This window comes from Mytilus edulis, chromosome 13, assembly GCF_963676685.1.
Source record: "Mytilus edulis chromosome 13, xbMytEdul2.2, whole genome shotgun sequence".
NCBI classification, from domain to species: Eukaryota; Metazoa; Mollusca; class Bivalvia; order Mytilida; family Mytilidae; genus Mytilus; species Mytilus edulis.
The window spans coordinates 53,184,894-53,205,547 of NC_092356.1; the positions used below are offsets into that span (position 1 = coordinate 53,184,894).

The window sequence follows — 20,654 nt, forward strand, 5'->3', positions numbered from 1 at the left end:
AAAGTGCGATGCCTCCATACTCTTAAGTCCGATGGTCCGCAAAAGTATAGACGTAAGAATTGTACTTGGATTATGACGTTAACAGTTGTTTATACAAATCAAAAATGAATATGCCGGAACATAAATTAAGAATATTTGATTGACAACTGTTAAACCAAATGTCCATGACTTAATTTCAGACCCAATCGTGCTTCGTCGGCTGAAGCAACTGTGTTTATTTATTTCGGATGCTGGAAGAAGAACGTGTGTCCTGCAGTCGACTATTTTACTATATAGATACAAAATAGAATTACGCATAGGTATCGTGTATCCTGCTTCTATTGGTAGAAAACGGTCCCCGTTAAAATAATATCGATTTTATTGAAAAGAAACGTCAGTAAAATATAGGTTCGTGCTTTTAAGCGTAAATTATAAATTGTCGGCTAAAAACATAGTTTGTACAGTGTAGGAAAATATAACATGTATTTTTCACGGAAAGTGAGAAAGCTCGACGAATATCGCTTTTTCTCGCATTTTAAATTAAAGCTTAACGCCTTATACAAATGTTACTTAATATTCCGACAATGTGGTCGAAACTATCACTTAAACCTACCGGTAAATCATAAAGTCATCACATATGCTATACCTTAACATACCGGATTTGTTATAACAAGAGCAATACGACGGGTGCCAAATGTGGTGCAGGATCTGCTTACCTTCCGGAGCACCTGAGATTACCCCCAGTGTTTGATGGGGTTCGTGTTGCTTATTCTTTAGTTTTCTTTGTTGTGTCATGTGTACTATTGTTTGTCTGTTTGTCTTTTTAATTTGTAGCCATGGCGTTGTCCGTTTATTTTCGATTTATAAGTTTGACTGTCCCTTTGGTATCTTTCTTCCTTCTTTTAGCATACTAGCTTTTGCAAAAAGAATTTCTTTTTTATCCATGTACATGTTAAGCCGTCGAACCTTATCATATTGGTCCATCGCACTTTAGCGTGATATACCATTGTACTTTAGCAAACAAACAACCATCGCACTTTAGCGTGATACACCATCGTACTTTAGCGTAGACCATCGCACTTTAGCGTGAACATCGCACTTTAGAGTACCATCGCACTTTAGAGTCCTACATATATATTTTCTTTTGATTACTTTTTGGCTTTTTAGCTCACCTGGCCCGAAGGGCCAAGTGAGCTTTTCTCATCACTTGGCGTCCGTCGTCCGTCGTCGTTAACTTTTACAAAAATCTTCTCCTCTGAAACTACTGGGCAAAATAAAATCAAACTTGACCACAATCATCATTGGGGTATCTAGTTGAAAAATTGTGTCCGGTGAACCGGCCAACCAACCAAGATGGCCTCCATGGCTAAAAATAGAACATAGGGGTAAAATGGATTTTTTGGCTTATAACTCAAAAACCAAAGCATTTAGAGCAAATCTGACATGGGGTAAAATTGTTTATCAGGTCAAGATCTATCTAGATTTTCAGATGAATTGGACAACTGGTTGTTAGGTTGCTGCCCCTGAATTGGTAATTTTAAGGAAATTTTGCTGTTTTTGGTTATTATCTTGAATATTATTATAGATAGAGATAATCTGTAAACGGCAAAAAAGTTCAGCAACGTAAGATTTACAAATAAGTTTACAGGACCAAAATGGTTAGTTGATCCCTTTAGGAGTTATTGCCCTTTATAGTAAATTTTTAACCATTTTTCGTAAATCTTAGTTATCTTTTACAAAAATCTTCTCCTCTGAAACTACTGGGCCAAATAAAATCAAACTTGGCCACCATCATCATTGGGGTATCTAGTTTAAAAATTGTGTCCGGTGACCCAGCCAACTAACCAAGATGGCTGTCATGGCTAAAAATAGAACATAGGGGTACAATGCAGTTTTTGGCTTATAACTCAAAAACCAAAGCATTTAGAGCAAATCTGATAGGGTTGATAGTGTTAATCAGGTCAAGATCTATCTGCTTTAAAATTTTCAGATGAATTGGACAACTGGTTGTTAGGTTGCTGCCCCTGAATTGGTAATTTTAAGGAAATTTTGCTGTTTTTTGTTATTATCTTGAATATTATTACAGATAGAGATAAACTGTAAACAGCAATAATTTACAGCAAAGTAAGACCTAAAAATAAGTCAAATGACCAAAATGGTCAATTGACCCCCTAAGGAGTTATTGCCCTTTATAGTAAATTTTTAACAATTTTCATTAAATTTGTAAATTTTTACTAACATTTTCCACTGAAACTACTAGTAGGCCAATCATTATAGATAGGGATAATTGTACACAGCAAGAATGTTCAGTAAAGTAAGATCTACAAACACATCACCATCACCAAAACACAATTTTGTCATCCATCTGTGTCCTTTGTTGAATATTCACATAGACCAAGGTGAGCGACACAGGCTCTTTAGAGCCTCTAGTTTATATATAGATACATTTTCTGATTTTCAGCTGTCAAAATGTCTGTTTAACATACTGCCATTAATTGATTTCGGAGTTTCTTTTTTTTTTTTATCAGGAACACGTTATTGCGAACAAAAAAATGAAAGTTTACCACAGAGTCGTCTGCTCTTGACCAAGGTATTTTAACTTTTTTTACCTGTCCTATTGATCAATACAATAGCTATTGTTCTCTGTCTAGTTTATTCATTTGGGACCTTTAAATTTCTTCTAGGAGAAATCTATCACTCATTGATTAATTTACCTGACCAAAAAAATATCTTCTTTGTTGATTGAAATATACATGTATAGACTCACATAAACTGCGTGTGATACAGTATTTATTCTATATCAATAATATATTTTCAATCTGTTCTATATAAACACTGATTCAATTATAATGTTTATTTCTGAATTTTTTTTTACTACTGCAAATGAGTTTTCATATTTTTGTGGTCGTTCATTGTTCATTGTTATAGCCAAGTGCAAAATCTTAGGTGGTGTTACTCATAATGTCTTTTCAAAATTATATGAGAGTTTGGTGCTTCCAATTGTTGAATATGGTGCTGGTATTTGGGGTTGCAATTTTTTTTCTTTTATAAATGTCATCCATAATAGAGCTTGCAGATTTTTTCTTGGAGTGGGTAAATATACTCCAAATGCTGCAGTTGCAGGGGATATAGGGTGGATACCTATCTTTCAAAAACAATGGCAATGCTTAATTCGACTATGGTGCTGTTTGAACAATATGAGTTCTGATCGTTTAAACAGAAAAAATTTCATATGGGCAGACATTATGAGTAAAAAACATAAGTGTATAAAAAAATTGGAATTTTTATGTAAGGAAAACGTTTTCTGAGTATAATGCAGAACATTTGTGTATCATTACAGATTATGTTGATAGTACCTCAGTTGTCAATACTGTTATGTCTTAAATGTTTAGTAAATATGTCGAACAGTGGCAAGGCAATTTACAATTAGAGAAAGCTTTATCTGGTAAAGGTGGTAACAAACTTCATACATATATCTATTTAAGAACAGTTTTGAAACGGAAACTTATTGTAAAACTCCAATGCCATTTTCGCAAAGGAGTTCTTTTGCCAAATTTCGATGTGGTGCTAACAATAGAAACGGGGAGATTTGAAAAATTATTTTTAAAAGATCGAGTCTGTGATAATTGTATGAATATTTTAGAAGATGAAGCCCATGTTATTTTATCGTGTCCTTTGTATGATAATTTTAGAAAAAAATTATTTGATGAAGCAACACATTTTAATAGTGATTTTATGTCTTTTGATGATAAAAAGAAATTAGTGTTTTTATTTACAGATAATAATATGATTCGTAGCTGTGCCAAAGCCTGTAATCTTATTTCAAATAGACGTAGAAATGTTTTATACTGTACATAATGTTAATGTCAATATGTTTTATATTAGATGCATTCTTTATATATTTTTTAATGTTATAGTCTCTTGTAATTCTGTACAGAATGGCTCTCTTTTTATATTTATATATTTTTACATTTAATGTAATGTTGTATTATATATTATTGAGAGATGAGACTTAAATAAAATATCGAATTGAATTGAATTCATTTATAAAGAATACATTAATGAAGACCTTAATTTATCATTATCATTTTCAAGTTTTTACCTGTGAACACACTAAAAAAGCAAATTTTAATTGGTAAAATATTGAAATTTGATCAGAAATCAACTTTTATTTTTTTTTATTAAAATCAGTGTTTATATTAAACAAATTAAAATGTGTTATTGATATTGAATAAATACAACATCACATGCAGTTCTCTGATTCCTTATTTGTACATGTATTTTCATCATCGACAGTTAAATTTTTGGTTCAGGTAAATTAATCAGTGAGTGATAGATTATTGTTAGAAGAAATTCAAAAGTCCAATTGAATAAACTACACAGAGAACAATACCTGTTGTATTTGTTAGATGGGACAATAGAACTTACAAAAGTTTAAATCGACAGGTAACTTGCAGGTGAATCTGTGGTAAGGTATCATTTGGTTCGCAATAATAGTCCTAGTACATATATACATTTACACAATGGAATGTATGATATTGATTGACAATTGTACATTAATTTTGTTAGACAATTATGTCACTAAACTAATTTTCCTAGGAAATCATGTCCATATCATTAATGTTTCTAGGTCAAAACGTCCATGTCCCTTATTAGTTCCCTGCGAACGCGTTGTTAGTGACATAGAAATACCGGGCATCAATCCGTCCGTTTGTGCGTCTGTCGATCTGGTCTTGTTGGCGCTCTCAAGTGTACAATTTTAATGAAAATAATAACATAGGTTTATATCAGCAATGACTTTGACGATTTCGGAAATCAGTGCCGATCATTTATTTTCAGAAGAATTATGCCCCATGGAAACATTTATTACACATGTGTATATTGTCAGCTCTCTCATCTGTACATTCATGAAATTTATATTAATGGTTTATATGGTCAATGTTTCGGACGAGTTCCGAAAACCAGTACCGATCATTTATGCCCCTTGGAAAACTTAAAAATAAGGAAAATTGCATTGTTAGCAATCTTTTGTTTGCAATTTTTTTTAACGAAACTTAAATCAAAGGTATATATCAATAATGTGTTTGATTTGTTCAAAAACAGTGGCAATCAATTATTAGTCCCCAACCGCGACGAAATCGAAGGGACTTAAGGATTGCACTCCGTCCGACTGTCTGTCCGTCTGTCTGTCTGTCCATCCGTCAGTTCGGCAAATCATTTTTCTACACCTTTTTTTCATCATGCTTGAACTTATTGATTGAAAATTGGTATATAATAGTTTTATCATGACAAGTTACAGATCAAGATCGAAATTTGTTCCCGTTTCATAATTTTTGCAGACTAATGGTCCTTGGATTTAGAACATTTACTTAAATAATCAGTTTTCCGCACTTTCTTTCATCATGCTTGGAGATATTGATTTGAAAATTGGTATATAGTTTTATCATGACAAGTTACAGATCAAGTTTCAATTTTGTTCCAGTTTGATGATTTTATGCAGATTTAAGTCCTTGGAAGAAATTTACTTAAATAATCAGTTTGAATACTTTTCCCGTCATGTTTGAGATATTAACTTGATATTTGTTATATAGATTACAAGTTATAGAGCATGTTAACATTTTGATTCAATATTACGAGATTTTAACCGGTTGTGGACTATAGGTATTGGCATGCACTACACACAGAATGCAAGTCTGTCGTCCCTTGACCAACCCTCGTTGTGGTCTATAATAGTGATAGTAAGGTTTTTGAGATCATTTTAATATATGTTTTATTTCTTCGATCAAATGTTCTTATGTAATTAAATCAGTCTCTCCTCCCCCATTTAATATTACAGATACAAGAGCTGATCAGGGACGGATATACAGTTTCAGACCTGATGTCAAAAGGAAGAGAGATGATAGGTATGTTCCTATTCTTTCAGACAAATAAGTTAGATTAAAAAGAATAATCTTTATAGATCTTCTTGGGCATGAAATTAATTTGTTAAATCAGTTGACGGTTAAGTCCAATTTTGGTTATATGCTTTTAGTCTGCCTCGGTATTTATACATCCAGCCATTGCATGTTTTATGGTACTATCAAGAATTTCAAACAAATCCTTGGTGCTATGTTATTTTTGTATTCTTGTCTCTTGTTTCTTTTCTTATGTACTTTGTCCATAGTGTGTCGAAATGCTTTTTAGTATTTTTCGGTTGAAATATTTATTTGTTGTTAATGTGATTAAGAAGATTATAATACAGAATTGACTGCTGAACTCTAATTTTTGGCAGTTTTACCTATTGTGTTCTGTTTAGCTTACGCATCATTGTTAATATAATGAAATTCTTTGCGACTGTCAAACAAGCGAGCTTTAGCTAGCTATAAAACCAGGTTTAATCCATAATTTTTTACATAGAAAAATGCCTGTAACAAGTCAGTAACATGACAGTTGTTTAACCATTCTTCTGAAATTTTTTAGCTTATGCTTTTGCCTTTGATGAGAACTTTCTGTTTTGAATTTTGATTTGAGTTCGGTATTTCTGATATTTTACATTTTGATATTTTAGCTTCAATCCATAAGATTCAGGTTAACCCTTGTAAACATTGTCAATCATTTTTACAGTATAACTTTCTATATGAAGGTCTTATATTTATTATTTAATGCATCCTGTAATTAATTTGTTTTCTATGTTTTGTCTTCTGTACTTGTACTTGTATTTGTCTGTTTGTCTTTTTAATATTAGCCAAGACGTTGTCAGTTAATTTTCAATCTATGAGTTTGACTGTCCCTCTGGTATCTTTCGTCCCTCTTTTGTTACTTTGTAAAGACCCGGACGTATAAGGCAGATGAGAAATTATGATTGCTGTAAACATCAGATCATAACTATTTATTTATTCAATAATTTACGTTCAAGGATATATACTTTTTTTTACCTCTATTTTACTTGGTGAAATAGCAATCGTCCGAAATGTTACATTTTGATTTTGTCTTGCCCCTACATTGTCTGATATTGTTCACACTGCGCATACAGCCGCACTCATATATTGTCATAAAAATGAAATCGCACGAGGACAAAACAATTTGAATTCATTTGTTAAAAATCCGGTCTTTTTATAGTTCTTTAGTCTTGAAACGTTGTCTGTTGTTTATATTATGTCCGAATATCTTTGTTAAAAAGGGTTAGTTGGTCTTGTGGCGGTTTTGAAAAGGTTCCTGTCTAATATTTTCAAAGGGACAATATATTGAACTTACCTACTAATTATATCGTGTTTGTGTCTTGAACACCAATAATATACTGTATATTCTATCTACCATCGATTAAATCGGTTACTTTCACGTTTTATAGATTTTCTTGCAGGAGCGCGACACGTCACTTCAATATAAAGCCTGATACCAGAGTGTGGTTGATATCAAAAGTTTAAATAGATACACGTAACATCACCTGACCTCATACGTCCTCTCATTGAATACCTCAGCAGCAAAATTGATTAGTCAAATGTCGTATTGTTCAGACACTCATTTGATATTCGAATTTCATCATAAATTATTCTTTAATGTAATTATATTCGTTTGGGGTTTTGTTTTTAAATTACAAATCAAATGTCGTATTCGACGCCAATCAAATTATCTTCAATTAATCATAATTTTATAAAGAATCGGTATAAACTGAAAGAAGAAGAGTCCATATTTGTCAAGAGTTAGTTGTTGGTGTCATTTACGCGTTGTTTTTATTTCCAGTAGTTGTCCTGATCTGCTTTCCTGCTCTCCTAATTTTTTCAAATTTTTATTTTCCAACACAATTTGTCGATTTTGTATTTTACTTTCTTATTATAGTATATGTGTACAGAGTAAATTAAAGCTTTATCACGCATCACTTATTTTCATTAGGATTCAACCAAGTGATGCACGGTGTTGCTGACATGATCCATGAAGTACAAGTCGAAGGAACATTTCCAGATGGAACTAAACTTGTAATTATTAACTAACACATAATTGATTGGTTTATGTATACGAATGAGCTGTAATATTAAATGACAAATGTATAATTTGAGTCTTTAGAAAAAAAGGAAAAATAACCTGCATTCAGATTTCTCTCTTGTATAGATATCCTTGTACTATTAGTTATAATATACCATGGTTGGAAGCCAATAAGACGACACAATAATAACAATGTTAAACATTTATACGAAAGCCGAGAAGGCTCACCTATAATTCAGAATTCAGAATTCTACCTGTACTAAGGAGGGGAAGCAACCCCGCTACACTATTCCCCCACCACAAGAGTCATCATATCTTTATACATGTATTAATGTATGTATGACTCTTAACAACACAAACCCTGGCTATACTCCAGATAACCATCGTGGATCTTTTAGTCGGGCGCCAAATGTAACCGGAGAGCATGTATCTACTCTACAAATTTATATCTTCACCACCGGGATTCGAACCCCGGTCGCCTGCGTGACAGTCAGTGCGTTAACCCACTGAGCCAAAGAATCGATTCCATAGCTCAGTTGATCAAGACTGGCTTTATATGTTCTACCTGTACTAAGGAGGGGAAGCAACCCCGCTACACTATTCCCCTTCCACAAGAGTCATCATATCTTTATACGTGTATTATTTATGTATAACTCTTAACAACACAAACCCTGGCTATACTCCAGATAACCATCGTGGATTTTTTTAGTCGGGCGCCAAATGTAACCGGAGAGCATGTATCTACTCTACAAATTTATATCTTCACCACCGGGATTCGAACCCCGGTCGCCTGCGTGACAGTCAGTGCGTTAACCCACTGAGCCAAAGAATCGATTCCATAGCTCAGTTGATCAAGACTGGCTTTATATGTTCTACCTGTACTAAGGATGGGAAGCAACCCCGCTACACGTTCATGCAATTAAATATAGTCTGTTCGACTGTTCTTATTTGAAAAAAAGTCGGATAAACGTCAATAAGATAGTAACTCAACAACAACAAACAAATCTACATACGGTCTAAAAAGATGGACATTGGCCTCGATTCTATAGATAGATTGTGAAGTGATCATATTTTGGAAAAATGATTTTTATCGTTTTTTCTTTGTTTCTTTTTTTCAATTGCCTTAACTCAGAATGATTAATGTGGTGTATCTTGTTGCGTTGTTCTGCAATGGTGATTTTCGTTGTATCTTTTCTTGAATAATGCTAATGGAAAGAAAACATACAAGAAACCTAATGGGACAATGGTGTATGGACAACAACCGGTAAGCCGAAACCCGGAAAGTAGAATAGAAATTTGATTACACTTTATTTTAATGTAAAAATTGAGAAAATCACTCACTATACTCACTATATACTACACTCTTTGATTGCGGAAGCATAAGGATGAATAAATCCAACATTGAGTTTTATCTGGTTTCCTGTAACTGTTTAATTTCAGTTTATATGGCGCTTTTTCAAAACATAATAATAATATGTCTGTAACGTGTCCTTATCGATGTTTTGGCGCAATCATTAAAGACGCCACACAATTGTAACTGGGATATTTAAGAAAAGCATTAATGATATTATGATAATCTATCTGATTACGCATTATGTTGGATCATACTTTATGATCATCTTTTAGGTAATGCATGTTTGAGATAATTAGCGCAAATTCATAAATATCTGCTCAGGTATTACGCTGGTATTCATGACTGGTTTATGCCAATTATCTTGAAACCCGTATTTAAAAGATTGCTAAAACCTTTCAAAACAAAAATGATCAACAAGATAAGATCTGCATACAAGTCAAAGTTTCGTTATAGTAAGAAGACTTTTTCAAGTAATTATTGCCCTTAAATGTCGACTTTTTTAATCATCTCTTGTGTTTTGGGTTAAAAAGTAAAGATAGAGTGATTTTTGACATGGTTTATTCAACTTTCAAGTCTATAATGTTGGAGAGTTCCCATGATTATTTAGATGCACACAGACCTAGATGAAATGTCAACATATTTGTTGTGTGATTTTGTTAATTCAGTCGTTATTGATTTTCGTAGTTCTTTCCATTTCCCCCTTATATTCCGTCCATAGAAATATTTCTTTCCGTTTTCCTTTCCGTTTCTCTTTCCGTTCCGTTTCCCGTTTCCGCCGTTTAGCAACACCCGTATAAACGCATGTTTCTGAAGGGAATTTACTAGTCCCGTGAAACGTTTTCTCGGAAAGATGTTTGATTGTGAAAAAAAAGTTCAGAGATATATTATATCCTATATTTATTTGCAATCCCCTTTCCACTGACGCGATAAGAACGTGTACATATCTTGCTGAGAAAGGCGATATTTTTAGTGTGGTGAAAGCAAACTTACACAATACTGAGTACATACAAAAACGCAACACAACAAGTTTGAAACTTTTATTACAGTTACTCCATTATCTACTATAATAAAAGCAACAAAAAAATAATAACCTGGGGTATTGCACATGTTTCTTAATTCATTTGGATCGATCATAATAGTTTAACGAGTGAGTGAACGAATTTTGCTTAACGTACAGAAGCAAATGAACTACATGCATATTCCTGATGTGAACATGTGAATAAATGATGAATAAACTCTGCTTTGCATTTGTCCGATATGTTAAGCCGGATACCAATTTCAAAGTCTTTTGATTGATCAGCGGACAAAGGTTCGAACTTACGACATTCTGTACTCAGACAAGCATGCTAACAACGAGACCATTTAGTTTGTTTAGTATAATCATGGATGTTTAAATATTACTTCCATGATATAATATATTCTTCTCTGAACAAATGTTTTTTATATAGTCCTGTTATTTACATAGCTACAGATATATTTCATGAGAGATAAATTGTTTCAATCTTTAGACCAATTAATGTTCCATTTGTTGTTGCGTTTTAAATGACACTCACTATACAAACAGAAAGCAATGACCGATCATCATAGACTATCAATTACAGAACTATTAAACTCATTATGTATGTTTATCTTAAGCCAGCAAATTCTCAAGGTACTAATACAATAATCTGACAAGTAAATAACCTGTGTATTCCTTATCTTTATCTTTATCTTGTATTTAATTTGAAGTCGGTCGCTGTTGAACATGTTGAAAGTTAGCTCTTATAATAATAATAATTACTGTATTTAAAGAATGTGACTCAATTAGCATTCACTAATCATGCTTGAGACCCTCACAAAAATAATACAGGACACATTTTATAGATATTACAGTCTTTGAACATATCATGCTATATATATAAATGATTGTCTGCAGAAAAGGAAAAGTAAAAAACAAATTATACATTTAATTTATTTCTCAGACTTGTATATAAAGATGTTGTTTTTTTTTGAACTTATAATTGATAATAAATAGTTAATAACTTTTTAAATATAACCATTATTATTTGTTCTAGTACTTTAATTTATGATACTGTTATGACGAGTGTGTAGGGAGGCACGCGCGCGGGAAATGTTTATTTGAAACAGTTGATTGACATACAGTAACACATGCGGTGATAATTTTTGACTTGACTGTAGTTAACTTAATAAAAAAAAGAGACATATAGAAAAAGTTGCCAAGTTTTGTAATAAATAATTTTGTTTTGAACATGCTCCAAATTGTCCACCTAACAGGACGGACTCCACCGGCCGTCAACATATACTTAAGGTAGCAATAAACAATTTGCCCTCATAAATTTTACCATCCCCTTTTCATTGCTTTCTTGCAATACTAAGCTTACTGTTTGTGTCATATATGTGCATATGTATGTAATCAGAATCTTCCATAGATTTTATATCCAGTATATAAAATGGTAAAATATAATTTCTTTTGGGTGTATCCATGGCAACAATCTGCACTTATTTGCTATAAAATATTGCAAAAAGGGGGGAAAAGATGTCACATATTTCCCCAAAATTTGGCTAAAAGTAGAATTTCAATCGCTTAAAGTAATACCTTTTCTGAAACTGTGTATATATATCATTCAGTAGATCCAATGAAAATCATATGTCTTTCGTCTCATTTTTTTGTAAAATTGCGTCAAAAACTTCGTGTAGAAAAAAAGTGTTTGTAAACATTACATTAATTTCTGGACCGATGGCCGGTCAAGCTATGAAAATACGGATTGTCAAACAGAAAATAGCCCATAAAACATGTTAAAAACAATCTTGATGCTCTTATAAACCATCTTTGAAGGCTAAATTAGTACTCAGCTGTCTAAAAATGAATTTTATTACACAATAACTTTCCTATTTGAAAAATCCACAGGGGCCAAAATGCGAAACTAAACTCCTAACTGTGTATTGCTACCTTAATAGTAAATATTTTTTTCGAATTCTCCCTTTTTACTAATTTTCTGTGTTCTGTTAGCTTAAACGAGTAAAATGGCCTTTTATTTTTGAAAATTGGTTGAGTAATGAATATTTTATGAAGGTAAGCAGTTGACACTGAAACGCGACAAAAATTGATTTAAAGAAAAATGCCAAGTCAAAGTGTAAAATCTTGTTTCTACCTCAATTTTTGGCCAAATCTTTAAAACTATACCTTTTTTGTCAGTTTTTTTAGTTGAAAATCTCAATAAGATATCTGATGATGCAAAATTGTACAAAATTAAGCAATTTCAAGCATGAAAATGTTAATCTTTATGTTTATTGCATACCTAAGCCTTGATTAAAAACTTGGTAGTAGGGAATTAATTTCCTACATCTGATTCAACTATACATTTAATATATGCCAAAATGTAACATGAAATCTTGATAAAAATAATAATTTGATATATTCGCAAGAAAAAAACAAACGCGTTCAATTCTTAGGCTACTACATGCACCCCAATCCTTCAGAAGCAACGGTTAAGCCGTTAGAGTACAAATATAAGCCTTGTGTCAAAATGTCTAATTTTGGTTGCTAAGGACTGTAAACAATAAAATTGACATGTATTGTCATTCTTAAAGACTTAATTCCCTCAGAAGTTGATTTAGAATCTAAATATCAATAGATTTGTGGTATGAAAAGTCTTAAATTATACAATTCTGAGCTTGGTAAGTATGCCATAAGGTAGCAATAAACAGTTAGGAAAAAATATTAAAATTTGCCCTCATAAATTTTACCATCCCCTTTTCATTGCTTTCTTGCAATACTAAGCTTACTGTTTGTGTCATATATTTGCATATGTATGTAATCAGAATCTTCCATAGATTTTATATCCAGTATATAAAATGGTAAAATATAATTTCTTTTGGGTGTATCCATGGCAACAATCTGCACTTATTTGCTATAAAATATTGCAAAAAGGGGGGAAAAGATGTCACATATTTCCCCAAAATTTGGCTAAAAGTAGAATTTCAATCGCTTAAAGTAATACCTTTTCTGAAACTGTGTATATATATCATTCAGTAGATCCAATGAAAATCATATGTCTTTCGTCTCATTTTTTTGTAAAATTGCGTCAAAAACTTCGTGTAGAAAAAAAGTGTGTGTAAACATTACATTAATTTCTGGACCGATGGCCGGTCAAGCTATGAAAATACGGATTGTCAAACAGAAAATAGCCCATAAAACATGTTAAAAACAATCTTGATGCTCTTATAAACCATCTTTGAAGGCTAAATTAGTACTCAGCTGTCTAAAAATGAATTTTATTACACAATAACTTTCCTATTTGAAAAATCCACAGGGGCCAAAATGCGAAACTAAACTCCTAACTGTGTATTGCTACCTTAATAGTAAATATTTTTTTCGAATTCTCCCTTTTTACTAATTTTCTGTGTTCTGTTAGCTTAAACGAGTAAAATGGCCTTTTATTTTTGAAAATTGGTTGAGTAATGAATATTTTATGAAGGTAAGCAGTTGACACTGAAACGCGACAAAAATTGATTTAAAGAAAAATGCCAAGTCAAAGTGTAAAATCTTGTTTCTACCTCAATTTTTGGCCAAATCTTTAAAACTATACCTTTTTTGTCAGTTTTTTTAGTTGAAAATCTCAATAAGATATCTGATGATGCAAAATTGTACAAAATTAAGCAATTTCAAGCATGAAAATGTTAATCTTTATGTTTATTGCATACCTAAGCCTTGATTAAAAACTTGGTAGTAGGGAATTAATTTCCTACATCTGATTCAACTATACATTTAATATATGCCAAAATGTAACATGAAATCTTGATAAAAATAATAATTTGATATATTCGCAAGAAAAAAACAAACGCGTTCAATTCTTAGGCTACTACATGCACCCCAATCCTTCAGAAGCAACGGTTAAGCCGTTAGAGTACAAATATAAGCCTTGTGTCAAAATGTCTAATTTTGGTTGCTAAGGACTGTAAACAATAAAATTGACATGTATTGTCATTCTTAAAGACTTAATTCCCTCAGAAGTTGATTTAGAATCTAAATATCAATAGATTTGTGGTATGAAAAGTCTTAAATTATACAATTCTGAGCTTGGTAAGTATGCCATAAGGTAGCAATAAACAGCTAGGAAAAAATATTAAAATTTGCCCTCATAAATTTTACCATCCCCTTTTCATTGCTTTCTTGCAATACTAAGCTTACTGTTTGTGTCATATATTTGCATATGTATGTAATCAGAATCTTCCATAGATTTTATATCCAGTATATAAAATGGTAAAATATAATTTCTTTTGGGTGTATCCATGGCAACAATCTGCACTTATTTGCTATAAAATATTGCAAAAAGGGGGGAAAAGATGTCACATATTTCCCCAAAATTTGGCTAAAAGTAGAATTTCAATCGCTTAAAGTAATACCTTTTCTGAAACTGTGTATATATATCATTCAGTAGATCCAATGAAAATCATATGTCTTTCGTCTCATTTTTTTGTAAAATTGCGTCAAAAACTTCGTGTAGAAAAAAAGTGTGTGTAAACATTACATTAATTTCTGGACCGATGGCCGGTCAAGCTATGAAAATACGGATTGTCAAACAGAAAATAGCCCATAAAACATGTTAAAAACAATCTTGATGCTCTTATAAACCATCTTTGAAGGCTAAATTAGTACTCAGCTGTCTAAAAATGAATTTTATTACACAATAACTTTCCTATTTGAAAAATCCACAGGGGCCAAAATGCGAAACTAAACTCCTAACTGTGTATTGCTACCTAAGGGATTCACCAGATGAATAACGGAGTTTAACGGATATGAACGGACACGAACATACGTATAACGGATAAAACTAAAACATATATCAATTATTACAATATGTATGTTATAACACTTGATAAAAATGATTTCCCAATTCTGAATTCCGAATTCTGAATTCTGAATGCCGAATTCTGAATGCTGAATTCTGAATTATAGATGAGCCTTCTCGGCTTTCGTACATTTACCACATTGTAATTAAATTTGCAATTGGAGAAGGGACTTGTCACATCACGATAACATAACTTTCTTACGCAAGTGAAATTAAAAACTGAAATTTTACAATTTGCATAAAAAGTTTAATCACAAAAATACTGAACTCCGAGGAAAATATAAAACGGAAAGCCCCTAATCAAATGGTAAAATAAAAATTTCAAACACATCAAACACATCAAACCAATGGAAAACAACTGTCATATTCCTGACTTGGTAAAGGTATTTTCTTATTTAGAAAATGGTGGTTTAAGTCTGGTTTTATACTAACTGGCTAAACCTCTCACTTGTAAGACAGTCGCTATAAAAAGATCCAAATATGTAACAAAGAAGCACAAAAAACGCAGATAGACAAAGCACATTAGCAAAAGTTAAAGACAAAAATACAAAACATTATCATAGCTCAATAACACAATGACGGAATGCATTAGTACAGAGTAATTTCAAATGGATATCACCAAAAATAGGCAGCAAAATTAATATTCATAAAGACAAACAAAAAAATACTTAAATACGTTATTAAGATTAAAAACAACATTTGTTTTTCGGTGGTTCTTTTTAATCTTTAAGTCCATATTTGCACATCTTTTATTTTCTAGGTGACAGTTCACAAACCAATATGTAGAAAAGATGGCGATCTTGAACTTGCTCTTTATGGAAGCTTTCTACCTATTCCAGCACTAGAAAAATTCAATGAGGCCAAAGGACATAGAATAGAGGCAAGGGATTTACATATATCTTATCATATCTTAATGTATCTCAAACTTTATTTTCCCATTTATACATTCTTGTCAGTTATCAGCTTTGTATAGTCAAAGCGGTAGTTCCTTTGAATGTGAATAGTAGCTGAGTTCTACAGGTTTTGTGGGTATTCCCATCAATTTTGATTCAAAATTTAATCATTGTATAGACAGCATAATTATAATCTCTTCAAATTTGATTCAAAGTTCGACAAAGATAGCCCTCGGAATAGAATATTATAGACTTTGATTCAACTTCGAAGAGGTAAAGACCAGGTTATAGAGTATCTTAAAATTTGAAAGTTATACTATTATTATATAGACTTCGGTATAGAACCTTCTTAATTGTTAATTATTATATATACCTCGGCATAGAACCTTCTTAATTGTTAATTATTATATATACCTCAGTATAGAACCTTCTTAATTGTGAATCAGAGTTGAAGCAATTCAAACATTGAAATTCACTGTGTATATTTAAAAAATTGAGCAATTTACATTCTGACGGATACTGTATCGCTCCATATTTTAATACTTTAGTTTTACATTAAAACTTTACATGGTAAATATGTAAGGTTTGAGAGTTTGAGTTTATCATACAATGAACGCAATTGCAGGAGGGAGTTTGCGATGCTAAACTAGATGTCAAGCCAGGGGAGTTAATGCCTATCAGTGGTGATATAGAACTTAACAAAGGACGCAAAACTATATCTTTAAGTGTGACCAGCCTTTGTGACAGACCCATTCAGGTATAGTTTCATTTACACCAAGTTGTCATTAAATAAAATTGGATACCCTGCATTTATCATGCTTTTCAAAAACCTATGGTCAAATTCCTGAAAGACCCCCAGCCCCTTTCTAAATCATTGAAAAGTACCATTCTGTCATGACCAGTACATCTTGGTGTAAATAGAATACACCATATTGGGCTAACACCCTCATATATAGTTGTATCTTATTCTTATACAAGAAATTTTTTAAATGAAATTGAATACCTGCATTTATCATGCTTTCAATAACACATGGACAAATCGCTGAAAGACCCTACTTCTGAAAAAAACTATTATTAGCATCTTCATTGACAACAATGTAAACGTCTAACACTTCGGCAGATACAATAGGATTTGTGGTACAAATGGTAATTTTAACCAATATTTTTCTTACGTGTACAAAATAAATATGTTGTCTATTAATCTACTAGTTACCATTGATTTTGTTCTCGTGTACAGCAGATTTGTATCTGTGTTACATGTTGCTAATCATATATTATTTAGAAAATATATATAAAAATCAACTTCATTTATAAACATTTAATGAAATGATGAATTGCAAACATCTTTTTAATCTTAACAACTTGTAGGACTAATCAATATCCACGTAGGTTTTCCTGGTTGACTCGTGTACTTAGTACAATTTAGTGTAATCACTAGACTGTGATTTATAATATTTGCATCTGTCCTTTTGATGTCTGTATATTAACATGATGTAATATGTGTTGTGTGTATATTATTATCATATATAATAGGGTCACACAGTGAACACATGTGAAATTCTAACTAGAATCAAATTCGGTTATGATGTGTTTTTACCTGTCAGAAATGCGCTTTTATGTTATTTGAAAATATTTGAAATTCTGAATTACTGAAAAAATGCATTTCAAATTTTATTTGCATAAAATTGTGTCGATAAATAGAAAATCAGAAAATATATGGTGTATTAAAGTACTTCACTCTAAAATAATGTAGATGGGAGATATCTCGAATATCTTACAATGCATTTTTCAAGTTGTAGCCTTTCACGCAATGAATTATGAATTAGAAGTCTCAGATGTGAGATATGCTTACACACTCAGCACATTTATAAATTATTTTGAAGTCAATATTTTAAGTTCAACAATAAACAGATGTGTTATTTGGTAACATGTTTCTTTCATGTATATCCACCTTTCCATAACCAATCACTATATTTTAAAGATACGATCAAACGACCTTCAAAGATTGCAATTTGAACATACTCTTAATGGAAAGTGTCGGCCTATTTCAAATTTTATATGAACAAAATTTAGTTGCCTTTTTTATCTAACCCTAGGATAACATTTATTACATGTAAAACTTTAAATTTCGATTGTATATTTAAATAAATGTTGTATCATTTCAATCTAAAAATTGTCATAAAAAATTTGTTTTGAGAAAAATGTAAATGATTAGAATAATAAACAGATTTGGATATGTTTTATGGTAATAGTTGTTGAATAAAGAGGTTGGAACATTGCATAAGGTTTTGTATTTAGACAGTCAGTCATGTCAAATCATTTCAATGAGAACCGTTTATACATCGTTGGTTTGTTGAATCCAAAAGAAAATCGCACAGCGTTAGCAATTTATTCTTTTGAAAGTATTATGTCAGACGAACTGTTGTTAAGGATGCAAAGTGTAACCTTGACAAGTAAATTAATGTTTTGCACTACTGTATTAACCGTGTTAAACAAATTATATTTCTAACTATATTAAATCTTGATTTAAATTGTGATGTCTCTAATTCAAAAATAATAATTCTCATACTTTACAGTTTTAAAATCTCCAAATCTTAGACAATTTTGATTCTTTTGCAACATTATTTGTGACGTTCATTTTAATAGGATATCATCACCAATTTTCATACAATGAAAACGGTCGCGCTGCAAGCGCACACGAAGTAGGACAAATTCTAAATGTATGATTTGAAGTTGTTTTTGTCAGTTTATATAGAATCGAGATAACAATGTTGTATTTTAAGCTCCGAAGTCACCAATTGGTGGTTTTATGGTCATTAATGCCCGATAACGTAAACTTAAAATTAATGTGTGACCATCAACTCACCGAAACTAGAAATTCAATACAGGTTTCTCCTAATTGGAGAGATTTCTACGAAATAAATACATTAATTAACTCTGTGTAACGTATTTAATTTCTTGTAGCATCATAATCAAACAAACAAAAACCAGTACAGTGTCAAAAGTTTTAAGATATTTTTCAGGTTGGGAGTCATTATCACTTTATCGAGACAAACAAATATCTACAGTTTGACAGAAAAGCATCATATGGTATGCGACTGGTGAGTTTTAATAACAAACTATTATGGGCTATTCCATGAAATACTCCTTCTAATCCTTTTATTTCGAAATGATGCTTAAGACGCCGATCACATTATGCTTTTATAACTCAGTAACCATCAATTACCAATGACCAGTATTTTTTTTTTAGAAAAAATCTTTCTTCTGAAATTATCGTTAATAGATTTAGGAAGATGTGGTATGAGTGCCAATGAGACAACTCTCCATCCAAATAACAATTTTTAAAAGTAAACCATTGTAGGTCAGTGTACGGCCTTCAACACGGAGCCTTGGATGACACCGAACAACAAGCTATCATGAAGGGCCCCAAAATTATATATTTTGAACTGTTCATAATTTTGGAGATTCTTCTCTGGGATTTTGTTGGATCTGCACAATCCGAATTTTGCTGATAAAGTAAATTTTTCTGTCGTAAATTAATAAATTTCTTAACTTATCTGAAAATTAAAAGTTGTTGATCCCATCATGGTTCGTTACAACGATTTCAGTTTTTAAACCTTACTTAATTTAGATAATAAAAAGACCTAGTATGCTTTACCTTGGTCAACTTTAATTGATGAGTGCAAGCTGAATATATGGTTGATGCATTGTAATTAGAGCCGCATGATGTAACCGATTTATTCAGTACATTCAGAAATCACGTTTGCTGCGTTTTATTTTTTCTTTATATCGTCAAATCTGTCTCAAAACAGAAAACGCTATCCTGTCTACAAATCTAGCAGAAGACGCTTACCCTATAGACAAATATGTATCATAGCAAGGCTCAATACATTTACCCTATGACCACGAATCCATTCCCACAGCAAGAGACACTTGTCCTGTGGACGAATCGTGTTTCATAGCAGGAGACTCTTGCGCTGTCGACGAATTTTATCCCATTCCTTTCCAATTTCTTTGTAAAATTTGCGATCAGCTCAATTTTAGGTTTCCTGGGCAAGAGTGCCAACTGAATTTTTCTCATCACTGTGCATTCCTCGTCCGTCTTCGTCGTCGTCGTTAGCTTTTACAAAAATTTTCTTCTCTGAAACAACTTGGTCGAATTTAACCATACGGCCACAATCATCATTAGGGTATCTAGTTTAGAAAATTTGTCGACCCCGTCTAGCAACCATCTTAGCCGCCATGGCTGAAAATAGAACATAGGATTACAAGGCAGTTTTTAGCTTATATCTCTGATACTGAAGCATTTAGTGCAAATCTTACATGGGGCAAATATGTTTTCTTTATTCCCCAAATTCAACTTATTAACAATTTTCTGAATTAGCAGAAATTCTTATTTGTAATTGTGTTTTACAGAATATTCCCGCAGGAACAGCAATCAGATTTGAGCCAGGAGAAACAAAAACAGTTGACCTTGTTGCAATAAGCGGGAACAAGTTAATATTCCAATTAATTTATTTACTAGTATTTAAAACTTATTCTTTTTGTTAAATGTGTGTGGTCCTTTAATGAGATAGCTTTTTATGTATTTTGCATTTATTTTTCTTTGATTTTTCT

The 20,654-nt window shown here is 31.9% G+C and overlaps 1 protein-coding gene across 2 annotated transcripts in view; it reads left to right on the forward strand.

The window, feature by feature from the left end:
- LOC139500763 (urease subunit alpha-like) overlaps positions 1–20,654 on the forward strand; it is a 62,501-nt gene that overhangs the window by 26,135 nt on the left and 15,712 nt on the right. For both annotated transcript variants that reach the window (XM_071289598.1, XM_071289596.1), the window contains exons 3-8: positions 5,816–5,882; positions 7,849–7,931; positions 15,905–16,024; positions 16,663–16,794; positions 19,061–19,138; positions 20,454–20,533. In XM_071289598.1, the coding sequence (XP_071145699.1) occupies positions 5,816–5,882; positions 7,849–7,931; positions 15,905–16,024; positions 16,663–16,794; positions 19,061–19,138; positions 20,454–20,533 (560 nt within the window). The remainder of the gene's footprint in view (positions 1–5,815; positions 5,883–7,848; positions 7,932–15,904; positions 16,025–16,662; positions 16,795–19,060; positions 19,139–20,453; positions 20,534–20,654) is intronic.